The sequence below is a fragment of the Podarcis muralis genome, chromosome W, assembly GCF_964188315.1.
Source record: "Podarcis muralis chromosome W, rPodMur119.hap1.1, whole genome shotgun sequence".
Classification (NCBI taxonomy): Eukaryota; Metazoa; Chordata; class Lepidosauria; order Squamata; family Lacertidae; genus Podarcis; species Podarcis muralis.
This window is the reverse complement of record NC_135674.1, coordinates 7,629,698-7,648,045: the sequence shown is the minus strand read 5'-3', so window position 1 is coordinate 7,648,045 and position 18,348 is coordinate 7,629,698. Positions and strand designations below refer to the sequence as shown.

The window sequence follows — 18,348 nt, the reverse complement described above, 5'->3', positions numbered from 1 at the left end:
CCGACCTCTTCTGAAGGCTGGGGGGGGGGGGGGACAAGGGCTTTTCTTCCCACTGCCAGCCTTCAGAAGGCTGTTCTGAAGGCTGGCGGTGGGAAGAAAAGCCCTTCTTCCCACCTCCCGCCCCGCAAGCTCCGGGGACAGGAGGGCTTTGCTGCCGACCGCCAGCATTTTAAAAGCCCCTGCTGTCCCGGGGCGATTTTAAAATGCTGGCGGGCGGGAACGAAGTCTCCGCTGCCCCGAGGAGATTTTAAAATGCTGGGGGTCGGCAGCGAACGCTTCGCTCCCGCCCGCCAGCATTTTAAGATCGCCCGGGGCAGCGGAGAAGTCTCCGCTGTCCCGGGAAGGCAGGCGGGGGGAGCAAAGACTTTTGCCCCCGCCTGCCTTCAGAAGAGGTCCAGGACCTCGTTCCGATGCCCGGCGGCGGGGTGAGAGGTTCCCGCCCCCCCGCCCCGCTTCGGAGCAGCGTTCCGAAGCGGGGCGGCTGGGGCAGGTGTTCCCGCCCACCCGCCCCGCTTCGGGGCAGCGTTCCGAAGCGGGGCGGCTGGGGCAGGTGTTCCCGCCCCCCCGCCCCGCTTCGGGGCAGCGTTCCGAAGCAGGGCGGCTGGGGCAGGTGTTCCCGCCCCGCTTCGGGGCAGCGTTCCGAAGCGGGGCGGCTGGGGCAGGTGTTCCCGCCCCCCCGCCCCGCTTCGGGGCAGCGTTCCGAAGCGGGGCGGCTGGGGCAGGTGTTCCCGCCCCCCCGCCCCGCTTCGGGGCAGCGTTCCGAAGCGGGGCGGCTGGGGCAGGTGTTCCCGCCCCCCCGCCCCGCTTCGGGGCAGCGTTCCGAAGCGGGGCGGCTGGGGCAGGTGTTCCCGCCCCCCCGCCCCGCTTCGGGGCAGCGTTCCGAAGCGGGGCGGCTGGGGCAGGTGTTCCCGCCCCCCCGCCCCGCTTCGGAGCAGCGTTCCGAAGCGGGGCGGCTGGGGCAGGTGTTCCCGCCCCCCCGCCCCGCTTCGGGGCAGCGTTCCGAAGCGGGGCGGCTGGGGCAGGTGTTCCCTCCCCCCCCGCCCGGCTTCGGAGCACCGGGAGAAGCGATCTCCCCGCAGCCCCTTGCTTCAAAAGAGGTCCGGGGGCAGCGGGGAAGAAGCGCTGCGCTTCCCGCTGCCCCCGGACCTCTTTTGAAGCAAGGGGCTGCGGGGAGATCGCTTTTCCCCGCAAACCCTTGCTTCAAAAGAGGTCCGGGGGCAGCGCGAAGCGCTTCCCGCTGTCCCCGGACCTCTTTTGAAGCAAGGGGCGGTGGGGAGAAGCGATCTCCCCGCAGCCCCTTGCTTCAAAAGAGGTCCGGGGGCAGCGGGAAGCGCTTCCCGCTGTCCCCGGACCTGGGGCTGCGGGGAGAAGATCGCTTCTCCCCGCCGCCCCTTGCTTCAAAAGAGAAGACCCGCTGTCCCCTGGGCAAGCTTCGTTTTGCGAAGCAAGCCCATAGGGAAATTCGTCTTGCGAGGCAACTCGAAAACGAAAAAACGTTTCGTTTTGCGAGTTTTTCGTCTCGCGAGGCGTTCGTCTTGCGGGGTACCACTGTATTTTGCTGTTTAAACTACCCGGTAATTTTGTATCAAGTCGAGCTTGCCCTTAGCTACCAGGCTGAGAGAGAGTTCAAACTCTCCAGCTTGCCTGGATTGTATCTCTCTGATCGTTTCATTGTATCGCTGGCTATTGTTGTTGGGATTCAAGCCCTCCTCTCATGAGAAGCTGGCAACAGTCCCAGGCATCCGGCTTGAGTTCCCTGTTGACCTCCCTGGCTGCATTCCCCAGCAGACGCAGGCAAGGTCTCTTTCGGCGATTCTTATCAAACGTGAGAAGAACACACCGCTCTTTCCTGCCTCCCCAGGCAGGGGAAAGAGATAGACAGAAACGTATTTACATGCTTTTATTTCTGTCTTTGCAGCGTTACAGAAAACATGACTGCACTCGTCGAATTCCAGCAGTCGACTCACAAACTCCTCCTGTACTTCCTGTACAGCTCATATTACACTCTGAGGTAATTACGGTGCTGCGCACTGTGAAATGACTGCCCCTCTGTTCCCACAGCAGTCCCAACATTCCCATCATGTTTACATTCCAAGCTAGGACTTTGCAGCAGCATTGCTTCATTATTGTAACATACTCCCCCATAAGAATCAATGTGCGCTGCGAACATAGCTTGATCCAGAGAAGAAAACAAACAGTTGTTATACATATAACACTCCCCTGTTGTTTCAGTTCCACCCTTGGAACTACCCGCCACTGGTTTCCCCAGTGTACCTCTCTGGTTGTCTGACTTCCAAGGAATGAGTGCATCTGCATTACCTTGACTAGGGAATGTAGTGTTACGCTTAGCAACTCCCTGTTGTGTCTTTGTCTCTGACTTAGACACAGCTTCAACCTGTCTTGAGTTGTCAACAATAGTAACACATGCAACAGCTGAGTTAGCAAACTCTTTTGAATACCTCTTGGGTGGTACACCCTTTGTAACTCTCTCAGACCTACGTATGAGGTGCTGATCCTCTCTGCTCACTGGTTCAGTCTCAGGACTCTTTGGAGAACCAGTTCCAATAGTAAACAGTGGTTCGTCCTTCACCTGTGAAGGTCTATCCATTGTGTGAGATTTCCTCTCAATTACTGTATCAACTGAGCTCTTTGAGCTATCACTGTCACTTTCAGTACCACTGTAATCAGTAAAATCATCATCATCATCTGAATTGTCCTCAGTGGGAAATGTGTGAACAATTTCTCTCTCCTGTTCAGGAGCACTCTCTAGAAATTTTGTGAGAATCACCTGACCAGATCCAGACAAAATTACTCTGTAGAGACCCTTTTCATAACCCACAAAAATGCCTCTGGCATTCTTTACTCCACCTGGAGCTTCAGTCCTGACTTGGGACCCGAAAACCTTAAAATGGGCTACAGAAGGTTTTCTGTGGAACAACTTTTCAAAAGGAGAACATCCCAAACCTTTTGAAACGTTTCTCACCCAACTGTAACAAAAACACATTATCGACTCCGCCCAGTACTCATGTGGCAAATGTGAACTCAGCAATTGTGCCTTCATCCCATTTTGCAATTCTTTGTTCACTTGTACACAGACACTTCTGTTCCATGCTTCTGCAGAAACAGCTGTCCTGTGCCTTATCCCTTTCTTATCCACGAAATCCTGAAAATCCTGTAAAAGAAAAACTGGCTTTTCATCTGTGAAAAGACAATCAATGTTAGCATCATGAACAGTTTTAACCTTGTCACAAAACTCTTTAAACCTTTCTAAGGCTTCTTGTGGTTTCCTCAATGTGTATATCCATACATAATGAGTGAAATAATCCACACACACAAGATAATATCTTGCATTGCCTCTAGATGGTGCTAGAGGACCAATCACATCAGCATACACTCGCTGAAATGCACTGTCGACCCTTGTCGCCTTCTTGACGTCGTTCGCCATACCTGTAAGAGAAATCATGTTAGATTCAGATGCATTACATTTTACGTAATCACTTTGATCAAAAGTCAACAAATACAGTCCATCTTTCTCTTTGGCAGAAAGATACAGCTCTCCATCTTTGAAGATCTTGCAGCTTTCACTATCATAGGACAAAGTTAGTCCTTTCTTTGCGATCCGCGAAACACTCAGCAGATTGAACTTTAAATCAGGAACCAAATACACATTGTTAATAGTCAAGTTCAGACTCTCAAGATACACAGTTCCAAACCCGGTCGCTTCCAGCTCCTGGCCATTGGCCTGTTTCACAGTGAAGCTTTGCTTCTTAACCGTTGAAAACAGATCTCTGTGTGACGTCATGTGTTCTGTCGCTCCAGTGTCAAGAACAAAAGAGTTCTCCACTTCTGGTGTGGCTTTTAGTGCCATCAAAGCCATTGCAGGTTTCACCTGGGACTTGGTACGACTTTTGCCTGACGCCTCAGGCTTTGCAGAGCTCCCCTTAGCTCCTTTCTGCTGACGTGGCCTCTTACAGTTCCGTTGAAGATGCCCAGGTTGGCCACAATTGTAACAACAAACAACGCTTAGAGCTTCAGCTTGCTCTTTCCTTGCAATGGTAGTGGGGGCGCTACATCTCTGAGCCTCACTCCCCCTGTCAGCAACATCCGTTGCAGCATGAACAGGAACATCAACAGCAACAGCAGCAACAGTTCCTTCACTCCCCCATCTGGGGTCAAAGCTCTCCTCAGCTTTCGATAGGCTTTCAGGAATTTGGCCAGCATCATCTTGGCTCTCCCCTTTTGGGGTAGTTTTCCTTTGGCTCTTACTTCTCACTCCAGCTTCACAAGCTTCTCGGAGCTTCTGAGAGAACAAAGCCATCTCAATCTCAAGCTTCAGCTCTCACTCTCGAGCCTGCTAAAATCCAATAGCTGGCTGTGTTTACTCTGTAGCACTTGCAGCTAAACACTGGCTGTGCTTTGGAAAGTCCCTCCAAGAGCAGTGAGACAGTAGTCAAAACAAACGTTGTGTTCCCAGTGTTTTTCCAGCCTCTCTCAGTGCTCAGTCTTACTACCGTGTTGGCTGGTAAATTTCCACTTTACTGTGGTTTCGTTGCTTAGCAACTGGACATTCCAGGCTTTGAGCAGCAGTCCTTATCAACCCCAAGAATTCGAAGTATGAGGCCTTCTATTTCAGAGCTGGTTTTTTCCAAACGCAGCTTTCGTGAACCAGAGAATAAATCAATCTGCGTTCACACTTTTAGCCTGTAATTCAGCATACCTTGAGGTACCGTTGCTCCTGGCTTATCAGCAAAAACGTCTTCAGCCGTTCTTTTGTAGCTTCCATCCGCACACTACCACAAACTCCTTTATCTCCTTGCAGAGGATGAAGTACGATCCATCAACCTCTTCTGCTGCTTTCATGGATCAAAACCATCGGCTCCGTGCTACCATATGTTGGGATTCAAGCCCTCCTCTCATGAGAAGCTGGCAACAGTCCCAGGCATCTGGCTTGAGTTCCCTGTTGACCTCCCTGGCTGCATTCCCCAGCAGACGCAGGCAAGGTCTCGATCGGCGATTCTTATCAAACGTGAGAAGAACACGCAGGGGAAAGAGATAGACAGAAACGTATTTACATGCTTTTATTTCTGTCTTTGCAGCGTTACAGAAAACATGACTGCACTCGTCGAATTCCAGCAGTCGACTCACAAACTCCTCCTGTACTTCCTGTACAGCTCATATTACACTCTGAGGTAATTCTGGTGCTGCGCACTGAGAAATGACTGCCCCTCTGTTCCCACAGCAGTCCCAACTTTCCCATCATGTTTACATTCCAAGCTAGGACTTTGCAGCAGCATTGCTTCATTATCGTAACATTATCGTAACCATCTTAAGTGAGGCAAGCGCCCCCCCCCCCATGTGGGTTGAGTGGAGCTATTTTCCTTGTTGTTTATACCCGCGGCTTCATTCCTTTCCCCAGCCAGTTAATTGTATTTTGCTGTTTAAACTACCCGGTAATTTTGTATCAAGTCGAGCTTGCCCTTAGCTACCAGGCTGAGAGAGAGTTCAAACTCTCCAGCTTGCCTGGATTGTATCTCTCTGATCGTTTCATTGTATCGCTGGCTATTGTAACATAGGCTTAGTGCTGCTGGAGGATTGGTAACAAAGTGCTGGGTGCAGAGAGAAGCGGCTGGCTTTTTAAAGGGCAGCAAGCGTGTGGAGAGTTGATACTTTTAGAAACCATAGCTTATTCAAGTGAAGGGAATAAGTCAATCAATTTTTAATTAAGCAATGTTTCATAATTAAACTAACAATTACCGCGCTTAATTAATTCTAAATAAATAAATAAATAAATAAATCTTGAACCTTAAATACGTTATCTGGCAGAGATTAAGTACATTACACACATTGCATTTGTTTGATACGACGCCTCATTAAAAGTCAATTACTGAGTTTAATTAGTTTATACAGTGGTCAATTACTGAGTTTAATTAATTTATACAGTGCTCTAAAACAGAAATACTTTATCTGGCTTAGATTGGGTATATAACAAGCAGCGCATTTGTTGATACAATGTTTTAAATTTGCATTTACTGAGATTGATTAATTCATACAGTATTCAAATTCTTAGATACCTGGTGACCTGTTAAATTCATTCCTAAATAACGCACAATTCATTCCTGAGTAACGTTAAATAAGGTGCTTAGGTCGCCTAGCGCTATATCTAGGGCTTAGTGTTTCCAAGTGCGTTTTGTCTGGGCTTCGGGCCAATTAATAGCTGCTTTAATATGGCAAACAGGGGTAATGCTAACGCATCCGCTAACAATGGGAGTGGGCTCGGCACACAAGTTGGCCCCCAGATTTCAGCCATGCCTTGCAATCCTCAGGCTTTTGCTCAATTTTTCTCAGCTTTTGAAACCTTCTATTTTCAGTGTAGGCCAAGGGTTGCGGGGTCGGCTTTGCCAATTTTAAGTTCTCAGGACTGTATTCCAGACACGCCACCTAGTGTGCTGGAACAACCAGGTACTTCGGCCTCCACCTCTAGCCTGAGTAGCGCACAGCCTGGCAGCAGTACAAGTAAGCGACCCAACACGCGCTCGCAGTCAATGCGCAGCAAAAAGTCTACACCCAGTGCCACTGTGGGTAAGTCCTCTTCCACTAGGTCCAAACGCCCTGCCCCACAGTGGGAAGAGATAGTTGTCCCTAGTGTTTTTCAGGATCCCTCCTCTCAAACTGCGCCCTCCGAAGGCGGGTCAGCTTCATCCTCGGAGGAGGAGGAGGCCCAGCCACAGTCTGAAGCTCCAGAAAACGCAGGACAGTCCCCTCCAGCCATCGAACAACAGGGAGGGAAAAGGAAGGCAAAGAAGAAACACATGTCAAAGACCAAGAAGAGCAAACATTCCAACACCGCGGAGGAATCAGGTACATCCTCTTCAGATTCTGATAGTGATGCCCCCATGGAGGCTTACTGGGGTCTTGGGGAAGATATTTCTGGGGTCCCCTTGTGGGTACATGAGAGGAGGGTTAATTCCCACCGTAAAACATTCAATGGGACCCTGGAATGGAAAGGAGGTGCGCTGGTGGAGGACGTAAAAACATCCACTAACCTTTCTACCGACTTTATATTAGGAAACCACTTATCCAAAAGGAAAAGGGCAAAGATCCTTAATGGAGACCACATAGACATATTCACTCTACTACCTCCAGCTAAGGTGTTGGGGAAGGGGGAAAAGAAGCGGACATACGGTAGGCGCAGGTATAAGACACCACTGGCCGAGCGTAACTTTGAGAACTGGTTAGACGGGTTCCAGGTTTACATGGGGGTAATTAGTGTGTTTTATCCTAAACGCAGTATGCATCTCGTGGCATACATGGCGCACGTTAGGAGGGCCTTTGCCTTGCCGGGGGAGGAGGCGGCCTTAACGTATGAGGAAGATTTCTGCAGAAATGCTTCTTTACTGCCAACTACCCGATGGGATCTGCGCGATCAGAATTATTGGATGGAGCACGTGGGCCCTTACATGGAGAAGAAGCCACAGGACCCTCAAAAATCTGGGAAAGCCGAGCTAAAAAAGTGTCGGCAATGCTGGGAATATAGCAGAGGTACATGCTTACGGCCAACTTGTAAGTACTTGCACGAGTGCGAGAAATGTCTGGGTAACCACCCGGCCTCAGCATGCTTCAAAGGTAAGCAGCCCTTTCGGGGTGGCAGGGGGCACTTCCACCAAGGTAACCGTGGTGCCCCCGGTCCCTCCCAGGGCGCAACTGGGAGCCGTTATTGACACCAATTTCAGTTTGGCCTTCTCTCCAATTAAACTCCATCCATTGAAAGGCCTCCTTGACTTATACCCAAATAGGCAAGCTGCTAGGTACCTTTGGGAGGGGTTTTCCCTAGGCTTCAGAATTCCTGTCTCAGTCACACCTAACTCTAAAAACCCACCTAATCAGAAGTCAGTTAAAGACATGTCAGAAGTGGCTAGGAAGAAAATACACAAGGAAATTGCCGCTGGTAGAGTAGCTGGAGCCTCCTTTTGAGGGTTTGCACATCTCACCTTTAGGTATTGTTCCCAAGAAGGCCCCGGGTGAATACCGCATGATACACAACCTTTCCTATCCTAAGGGTAGTTCGGTCAATGATTCAATTCCGCAAGAGCTATGCTCTGTTAAGTATGCCTCCTTCGATCAAGCGGTAAAGCTTGTTCGCAAATTCGGGAGGGGAGCTATGCTAGCAAAGTGTGTCATCGAGTCGGCCTTTCGCCTCCTTCCAGTTCATCCGGAAGACTTCCGTTGGCTGGATTTTAAGTTTGAGGGGGCGTATTTCATCGATAAGAATATGCCCATGGGTTGCTCGGTGGCTTGCGCAACCTTTGAGACATTTAGCACCTTTCTGGACTGGGCCCTCCGCTTTAGGACAGGTTTGGAGGGGGTGGGGCATTATTTGGACGACTTTATTTTGGTGGCCAGTAATGCGCCCGACTGTACAGCCTTACTCCATGCATTTACTTCACTGGCGCAGGAGCTAGGCGTGCCGTTAGCGAATGACAAGACAGTCCAGTCACAACCATGACATACTTAGGCATTGAACTTGATACCATAGCCCAAACATCTCGCCTACCCAGGGAGAAATTGACTGCGCTTAGGGAATTCATTGTACAGCTTTTGCCCCTTAGGAAGGTTACACTCAGACAAATCCAGTCACTCCTAGATCACCTTAACTTTGCTTGCCGGGTTGTAGCCCCGGGCCGCCCTTTTTGTGGGTGCTTGGTGAGATTGTCAGCAGGCTTATGCTCTCCCCACCACAGGGTCCGTTTATCGAAAGCGGTTAAGGCCAATCTGGAGGTTTGGCAGGAGTTTTTAGGCACGTACAACGGCATTTCATTATGGCAGGACAACCTGTCTTTCCAGGCCGATTTCCAAGTTCAATCAGACACAGCGGGTTCTCTTGGCTTTGGGGTTTATTTCAGGGGACAGTGGTGTGCGCAACCATGGCCTTCCTCCTGGCAGGGCTGAAGGAAGACACAAGACTGGGGTTGATCATCATGTGAGCTGCGCACAGGTGGGCTGAAGCGAGCTGCTTGCTAGACCTGTGGAGCCTCCTTTTATTGAGACAAATATGCAAGCCAGGCAAATACATTTTGGGCTGTGACCTTTACACATCTTCCGTCCCGAGATCGTGGGGTGGTACAAAGTTATTTTGGCACCTGTTTCCACAGCGTCATTTTCCCCTTGCACAGTGTATGACGAAGGAGACAAAAGGTCTCAGGGACAAAGGTTACAGACAGGACACCGCAGACTGCTGAGACTGCAAAAGGTTAGACCGAGGGAACGATGTTCCAGACAGCTGTGGCTTGTCTGGGAGGGGGTGTACCCCACACCGCAGGGTCACGCATGCAGGCAGATTGTGGCTGCCTGCTGGTGGGGAGGTGTGCTCCCTCTGGACCCCACTCCCCACTCCGTGATATCCCTACATCTCCCCTTTTCTGTCTATCAAAGAGTAGGTCCCGAGTCCACCCGTGCCCTGTGTGTGAAGCCGGGCATACTCCAAATTGGAGGAGTTTATAATGCCGGGAGCAAGGTGTTAAAGCCGAATTTGATCAGAAGCAGAGAGGGCCATGACGCAGGGACCAGAGCGAACTTTGCAGAGCTGTAAAATAGTGGGAATACATTACATACAACAATAGTAGCAAATAAGGCAGGTTGCAAACATTACAGCATAGGTGAAGATGTGTTTGAGTCATGGAAGATCAGGAGATCAGCTAGTGAGCTAGTTCCACAGATTGTCAAAGCCTTCATTGGCAAAAGTAGGCATGGCATGAAAAGAAACAGCATGGAGTCAGCAGCAAGTTGGGCAAATATATGGCAGCAGTCAGTTAGGAAATGTCTCTGGTTGTTCAGGCTCAAGAGAGCTGATGTTGTCCAACAGAAACAAGGGCTTGATGTCACCCAAGTGACTGAAGCGACTTCTTCCCGGTCTGCACTTGGTGGTACTACGTCTCTCTCAGATGGTGCTTTACTGGCATCTCCCATAGGAAGCTGGAAGCTTGGAGTCGGACTGGTCAGGCCATGATGCCAGACCATGCTGGAGAACGAATCGTACACACTGAACTGGAACTCACAAGAGACCTGTAGGGGTAGAAATAAAGCATAGCCCCGCCCCCAGGTGGTCAGGGGCCACAAGGCCACGCCACTTCAGGTCCGCTGCAGATTCGGAAGCTGTTGATAAAAAAGGTTGTTAGCTCGAAGCCCTTGGACTTGCGGAGATGTTTGTCTGCTGGTGCAAACCTGTCTGAATCAAAAGCAAGATGGTCAAATGAAAACAACAAGGTGTTTAATTTACGCTGGATGTTGCCTAGGGCCTGTCAGTTTGCAAGCCCCCCTCTATAGAGGCTGGCCCCTCTCACTGTCCTCGGAGCTTGCTTACCGCTAACCTCCTCTGGCTGATATCTCGGACAGACCAGGGAGATTTTGATAGGCGACATTTTCCCAAGCGTGGGTAAAATGCACACCCCTCCTCCTGCTTCCACAGGGGAAAGAAAAGTAGTCAGAAGTCTATTTAAATCATGTTTATTTCTGACATTACAGCACTAAAGGAAAACATGTCCTTTCAGTTCAGTTCTTCCAGCATGTCTGACAAGCTTCCTGAACATGCGCAGTCGGAAGGTTTCAAGTTACACTCTTCACAAAGACTTATCCAGCCTGTGAACGTCCTGGGAAATTCTTCTTTCCCACAGATAGGCACATCATGTGATGTCAACAATCTGGCTGTCTGCAGCCGTGATGTTTCCATATACTGACATCCTCCCCCATATGAATCATTGTTAGCTGCGGACAAAGCTTGATCCAGAGAAGAAAACAAACAATTGTTATACATATAACAATCCCCTGTTGTTTCAGTTCCACCCTTGGAACTACCCACCACTGGTTTCACCAATGTAACTCTCTGGTTGTCTGTTTTCCAAGGAATGAGTGCTTCTGCATTACCTTGGTTAGGGAAAGTAGTATTATGCTTAGCAACTCCCTGTTGTGTCTTTGTCTCTGACTTAGACATACCCTTAACCTGGCTTGAGTTGTCAACAACAGTAATACATGCAACAGCTGAACTAGCAAACTCTTGAGAATACCTCTTTGGTGGTACGCCCTTTGTGATTCTCTCAGACCTGCGTATGAGATGCTGATCCTCTTTGCTGACTGGTTCAGTCTCAGGACTTTTCGGAGAACCAGTTCCAATAGTAAACAGTGGTTCATCCTTAACCTGTGAAGATCTAGCTTTTGTGTGTGAACCTTTCTCAATGACTGTGTCAACAGAACTCTCTGAGCTTTCTGTGTCACTTTCAGTATCACTATAATCAGAATAATCAAATTCATCATCTGAATCATCAGCAGTGGGAAATGTGTGAAAAATTACTCTCTCCTGTCCAGGAGCACTTTCTAGAAATTTTGTGAGAATCACCTGACCAGATTCAGACAAAATTACTCTGTAGAGACCCTTTTCATAACCCACAAAAATGCCTCTGGCATTCTTCATTCCATCTGGAGTTTCCGTTCTGATTTGAGATCCAAAAACCTTAAAATGTGAGACAGAAGGTTTTCTGCGAAATAGCCTCTCAAAAGGAGAACATTGCATACCTTTTGAAACCTTTCTCACCCAAGTGTAACAAAAACATGATAAAGATTCAGCCCAATACTCATGTGGCAAGTGTGAACTCAGCAATTGTGCCTTCATGCCATTCTGCAACTCTTTGTTCACTTTTACACACACAGTTTTGTTCCATGCAGCTTCAGAAACAGCAACCTTGTGCTCTATCCCTTGCTTCTCAAGGAAATCCTGAAAATCCTGTGAAAGAAAAATTGGCTTCTCATCTGTGAAAAGAAAATCAATTTTAGCATCATGAACATTATTACTTACTTACTTATCAAACCTTTATTAGGCATTATGCAAATAAAACCATAAAAGAAAAAATAGCATATAAAAGCCTTAAAATATATATAGAAAGGTAGCAGTTGGCTACATACATATTTATATATATACATATAAAATCAGTGGTTTTCCTTGTTAACCTGCTCCTTGGAGGACTGCTACCAAAAACTCGGCTACCCCCGCCGTTACCCTTTGGTCAACATCGGATAGGCAGAATCCCACACATTCACCTTGCTGGGGTTCCAGACCACCCAAAAGAGGGGACAGCACGCGTTGACGGAGCGTACTGTACAATGGGCAATGAAAGAGAATATGCTCTACAGTGTCCGGGACATTCATAGAACATCTGCAGAATCTCTTGTTTCTGGGAATGTTTTGATATCTTCCCCTGACAAATGCTGAGGGAAAAACATTCAAACGGGCCAGCATAAAAGCCCTACGTTGGGCTGGGATTATTAATTTAGTGACATAATTGGCTCTGCTATCTAAGATATTTAAATCATAGAATATGGGGGAGCAAATTTTGTTTACAGCTGCCATAATATTTTGTCTCTCGACATCCTTTAGTCTAGTTAGGATATTATGGAAAATGTATTGCTCATTAGAATTGTACAGGGGCTCCAGCTCGATGCCTAAAGATTCAATCTTTTTTTCGAGGTACTGATACCATCTTGATTTATAGGAGTCTTTGAGCAAATCAGCGAGCAGACTTGATGGAGGGCAGCGAAAATGGCAGCGTAACCAGTACTTTATTGAGGTGGACCAGGCCCAATATTCCATTGTGTGTATGCCTATTTCTGCACACATTGTTTCATATTTGATCACAGCTGGGAGTCCAAGAATACGCCTCAGAAAGCTGGAGTGAATCTTTTTTAAATCACTGTTATATGCTTGGACCCATAGCAGGATTCCATAGAATATCTGGGATTGCACTTTTGTTTGAAATATCTGATTGGCCGCAGGAATAAATTGATTACCTTTCTGATAATAAAAACGGGCAACTGCTGATGAGGTGCACTTTGCCTGTTTTATGGCATTTGTGCGATGATTTGCCCACCCTAAATTGCTCTGGAATAAGATTCCCAGATACCTATAGATTTTATTATTAACCTTATCACAAAACTCCTTAAACCTTTCTAAGGTTTCTCTGGGATTCTGCAACATGTAAATCCATACATATTGAGAAAAATGATCAACAAATACAAGATAGTATTTTGCATTGCCTCTAGATGGTGCTAGAGGACCAATTACATCAGCATACACTCGCTGAAAAACACTGTTAATCTTTGTTGCCTTTCCTCTCGTGTCTTCTTTTGAGATACCTGCAAGAGAAAGCATTTTAGATTCACGTGCTGTGCACATTTTATAATCACTTTCGTCAAAAGTTAACAGATACAGTCCGTCTTTCTCTCTGGCAGAAAGATACAGCTCTCCATCTTTGTAGATTTTGCAACTGTCCTCATCATAGGATAACACCAGTTTCTTCTTAGTGATTTGAGATACACTCAACAGATTGTACTTTAAACCTGGAACAAAATAAACATTGTTTATAGTCAAGTTCAGGCTTTCTAGATACACAGTTCCAATCCCGGTTGCTTCCATTTCCTGACCATTGGCCAGTTTCACAGTGAAGCGTTGCTTCTCAAACGTAGAAAACAGTTCCCGGCGTGATGCCATGTGTTGCGTCGCTCCTGTGTCTACAATAAATGAGTTATCCACGGATGATGTGGCTTTTAGTGACATCAAAGCCATATCTGGTTTTGCCTGGGACTGGGTACGACCTTTGCTTGAGGCCTCAGGCTTTACAGAGCTCCCTTTAGCTCCTTTCTCCTGATGTGGTGTCTCCTGACGAACAGCGTTCAGAGCTACAGCTTTCTCCTCTGTAGCAATAGAAGTGGGGGTGCTTGATTTCCGAGCTTCACTCCCCCCATTAGCAACAGCCATTGCAGCAACAACAGGATCATCAACAGCAACAGCAGCAACAGTCTCTTCACTTCCCTGTTGTGGCTCAAAGCTCCTCCCAGCTTTCGATGAGCTCTCAAGAATTTGGCTAGCTTCATCTTGGCTCTCCCCCTTTGGTGCAACCAATTCTTGGTCCTTGCTTCCCACCCCAGCTTCACAAGCTTTTCGGAGTGATTCCCAAGCGACCCTTGGTTCTTCTGCACCCTTTAGGACTGGCTCAAGATAAGCGTCCACATTTTCCGCCAAAATTCTTATGACACGCTGCTTCAATTCACTTTGACCTGCAACCTCCTCCCCCTGTGCTTGTACAGCAACAGACTGTGGGGTTTGGACTAAGTCCCATAATTGCTCTCCCACCAGCAAGAATTCCATTGCAAATGACCATTCTAGCCAGTTTTGGCTATTCAGTTTCTGAGAGAACAGAGCCATCTTTAATCCCAAGATGCAGCTGCAGCTACAAGCTGAAAAATCCAAAAGTCTATATCCTGTTTACTAGCTGCTTTGCACCTGGCAGTCAGCCCAGCTGCCTGGAATTTTCCCTTCCACAGAGAGTCTGTAAACAATAAGCCTTCGCTGCAATTCCAACAGCAATCAGCAAGCTGCTTTGGAAAGTCCCTTTCCAACAGTTTGTTTACAACAAGCGTCGCTGAAAAACCCAGCCTTGCTTTCGCTTTTGAAGCTTCTTTTCTCTCTTTGCTTTTTAAGCTAACCAGCTCATAAATTTAGCTCAAAAAGTACTCACGACCTGTCGCTTAGCAACGGAACTTCTTATCAGCTCTGGAATGCGAAGTATGCGGCTTCTTCTCAGCTCTGTTTTATCCAAAACAGGAGGTTTTTTCTCAGTGAACCGAAGACTTTTCAATTCGCGTTCACCATCCAGCCATAAATCAGCATCGCAGAGGTCCGTGGATCGTTGCTTATCAGGGGAAAAAAGTCTCCCACCTGGTGCTCAGCCGCCTTCAGCAGTGCTTCACAGTCTCAGCCATCAGCCGTGCTGTTGTTGTGGCAACCATCGGGCTCTGCTACCACTTGTTGGTTTGCAAGCCCCCCTCCATAGAGGCTGGCCCCTCTCACTGTCCTCGGAGCTTGCTTACCGGTAACCTCCTCTGGCTGATATCTCGGACAGACCAGGGAGATTTTGATAGGCGACATTTTCCCAAGCGTGGGTAAAATGCACACCCCTCCTCCTGCTTCCACAGGGGAAAGAAAAGTAGTCAGAAGTCTATTTAAATCATGTTTATTTCTGACATTACAGCACTAAAGGTAAACACGTCCTTTCAGTTCAGTTCTTCCAGCACGTCTGACAAACTTCCTGAACATGCGCAGTCGGAAGGTTTCAAGTTACACTCTTCACAAAGACTTATCCAGCCTGTGAACGTCCTGGGAAATTCTTCTTTCCCACAGATAGGCACATCATGTGATGTCAACAATCTGGCTGTCTGCAGCTGTGATGTTTCCATATACTGACAGGGCCTACACTTCTCCCCCTTTCCTTTTCCCCCCAAAAGTGTCTTTGGGGAGTAATTGGCCCATTCCACACTTCTTTAACCTGTGGAATTACAGGGACTACTGTGGGTAAGAGAAGTATCCCATTGGAGGCAGGATTGCTGGAAAAGATGGGAGCAATAAACAGATAACAAGAAGCAGGAGTGTTAGGCTTTTGGGCCTGGCCCATAACAGCAATACAGGTAATCATGTGCTGTATAACTTTTGAGTTGTTATGAACCCTGAAAAGGTTTCAAGTGTGACATGAACTGTGGAATATGGCTTAAAATGCACAGTCCCTTGGCCACAACTGCAGTGCTTCTGTGTCGCTAGGAGTCACAGCATGTGGAAATGCTTGAGATTATGGAGCAATGTGAGCAAGCCTTGAGATTAAGAGTCTCATGCTCCACCAACTGAGCTAGCCGGGCTTTTGGGCTGGCAGTAAAGGTAAACGAGATTATTCAGCTAACTTTTTTTTTGATAGATGAAAAACATCAAAACTTTCAACCAGGTCTGTGAACAAGGCATTGGTTGCCAAGTTACGCAGAGGTGAGGCCACCCTCTCATTTCCTGCAGAGAGTGAGCTGTGCAGGTTGTGCATGGATGTGGTTAGCCACAAAAAACTTACAGCATGCTGGCTGATTAGACACAGCGAAGAGAGAAACAGACTCAGTAAATTTTCATCTATTAGATGTATCATTTGAGCTATTGGCAATCGATGAATCAATTGATAGGCACATTGTGAGTCCAGCACCAATTTGAAGGGTGTGGCTGGAAAGAAGTGGAAAACCAAAATCGAAGCAGCAATTTCTGCTCATTGAATTGAGGGAAACAGGTTGAGGTGGAATGAATTTAAATACATCACTCTACAGTTCCAGGAAGTTGGTACACCAGCACCCCCTCCCCCATGCCCTGTCAGTAGATGACTTGGGGGATGGGTGCTGAGCAGCAGAGTTGGCAAAGTCTGAGAGGGATACGTAGGTGACAGTTAGGCGAGCATCCTTGGGTAAGTTAAAAAAATCTACTCTCTTACAAACTGTGAGAGCAATTTTGCCAAGGAAGAGAATATTGCAACTATTGTATATCTGCTTTGTGAAAGGGCAATGCAATAGACTGGATCGAAGCCAGTGAGCTGTAATGTTCAAGATCGTCCTAATGAGATCTGCCACAGTTTCAATGTGGGAGCATTTTTGGGATGAGTGGAGGCAAAGTACAGCCATCCTATAATGTAGATTGCTTTTGTGTTTGTGGAACGTAACACGCATCTGTGGGAGTGTGTGTGGTGTCTAAGATCGCTAAATGCAAAGTCTAACAGAGTCTGATCCATCTACAAGGTGCTGTGCCAGTGAGGCATTTAGTTCAGCAAGACATGTGCAATGGCTAGCAGTTATGGAAATTACATCTGCAGGTCCCTTTGCTCCTCTCAGTAAGTCAAACAGTGGTTACAACAGTGCTGTAGACAATTTATAATATGTTCTGATCCAATTAATATGTCCTAAAATCTGCTAAAAACAAGACCCCAAGGTGGCTGTCACCAATGGAAGCTAAGGCCCGGAAAAGACTCAATATGGAGGCCAATTGGCCGAAATATTGGGAAATAATAGAAAAAGAAGGAGATACTTGGAGATTGCAGAGTCTTGAGAAATTAAAGGATAAAGTGCGAGACTGGTTACACTATGCTCAGATTAAGGAGGTCTTTAAGGCAGATAAAAAAATAGGTTTCCAGGTGGAAAAATCGAAATTGGAAACTGAACTGTTAGAACCTAAGACCAAGGTACTTTCAAAAATGTATAACTTGCTGTTGAAATGGAATACACAAGATGAAACTGTCAAATCAGGTATGATAAAATGGGCACAGGACATTGGGTATAATATTATGTTTGCTGACTGGGAAAAGTTATGGACCACCGGAGTGAGGTTTACGGCATGTAATGCCTTGAAAGAAAATATTATGAAAATGATATACAGGTGGTACATGACCCCAGTCAAGCTGGCAAAAATATATCACTTGCCTGATAACAAATGTTGGAAATGTAAGGAAACTGAAGGAACATTCTTTCACCTCTGGTGGACGTGCCCAAGGATTAAGGCTTTCTGGGAAATGATTTATAATGAGTTAAAAAAGGTATTTAAATATACCTTCCTTAAGAAACCAGAGGCCTTCCTTCTGGGCATTGTCGGCCAAGGAGTGCTAAAGAAAGATAAAACTTTTTTTATGTACGCAACAACAGCAGCAAGAATACTCATCGCAAAGTACTGGAAGACCCAAGATTTACCCACGCTGGAAGAATGGCAGACGCAACTGATAGATTATATGGAGTTGGCTGAAATGACTGGCAGAATTCGGGACCTAGGAGAAGAGACGGTGGAAGAGGACTGGAAAAAATTCAAAGACTATTTACAAAAGTATTATAAATTGTATGAATGTTAGGAGAATGCACGACTGAAAGAAACACGGCAGCAGTAAATTTATTGTAAGACATATGAGAATAAGCGATGTGTAATGAAATGATGAAATTTGAAGTAATATTATGTTCAAGCCAAATAGTTTAATTTATGATAAAACCATTTAAAAGTTGGAACAGAATATGTGAGATTTATAAAATAAGAATGGAAGTAAGGTAACAAATTGCTGCATATAACTATATGATTGAGAACGCAGGGAAGGGCGATGTGAGGAAGCTTAAAGATTATGAAAATATGTCTTATGAACAATTTTATTTTACTTGTATTTTCTTTTCTCATCTTTTTTCTTTCTCTATCTTATAATCTTACTTTGTTCTTTTTTGTTTGTTATACTTTATATGCTTGTTGGTCTGTTTGTTGTTTAAAAATTGAAATAAATATCTTTATAAAAAAAAAAATCTGCTGTAGGTTTGCCAGTGTTAATGGCTGCGGAAATTCTAATTGAGGATGGACAGGGGTAGAATAGGCAGAAAGTTATGATGTTAGCCACTTTAAGGGCAACACTGAGACAAAATCAGACATTGATTTCAAGGTTTGAACACAACTAAAGAAGAAGCCATAAAGGTGTGGAAACCCCCCCT

At 46.7% G+C, this 18,348-nt stretch overlaps 1 protein-coding gene across 1 annotated transcript; it reads left to right on the top strand.

Moving 5' to 3' along the window:
- Nucleotides 1-5,109: 5,109 nt before the first annotated feature.
- LOC144326455 (uncharacterized) lies at nt 5,110-7,718 on the top strand. Its single transcript, XM_077922999.1, has 4 exons — nt 5,110-5,189; nt 6,482-6,579; nt 6,685-6,853; nt 7,049-7,718. The coding sequence occupies exons 1-4, from the start codon at nt 5,110-5,112 to the stop codon at nt 7,716-7,718; spliced, it is 1,017 nt and encodes a 338-aa protein (XP_077779125.1).
- The last annotated feature ends 10,630 nt before the right edge of the window (nt 7,719-18,348 follow it).

Excerpts from the sequence above, each read along its gene's own strand:
- LOC144326455 (XM_077922999.1), top strand. The coding sequence starts at position 5,110 with ATGACTGCACTCGTCGAATTCCAGCAGTCGACTCACAAACTCCTCCTG. Across the intron at positions 5,190-6,481 it reads AGCTCATATTACACTCTGAG|CCTGAGTAGCGCACAGCCTG; the intron begins GTAATTCTGGTG and ends CTCCACCTCTAG. Across the intron at positions 6,854-7,048 it reads CATTCCAACACCGCGGAGGA|TACCGACTTTATATTAGGAA; the intron begins ATCAGGTACATC and ends CACTAACCTTTC.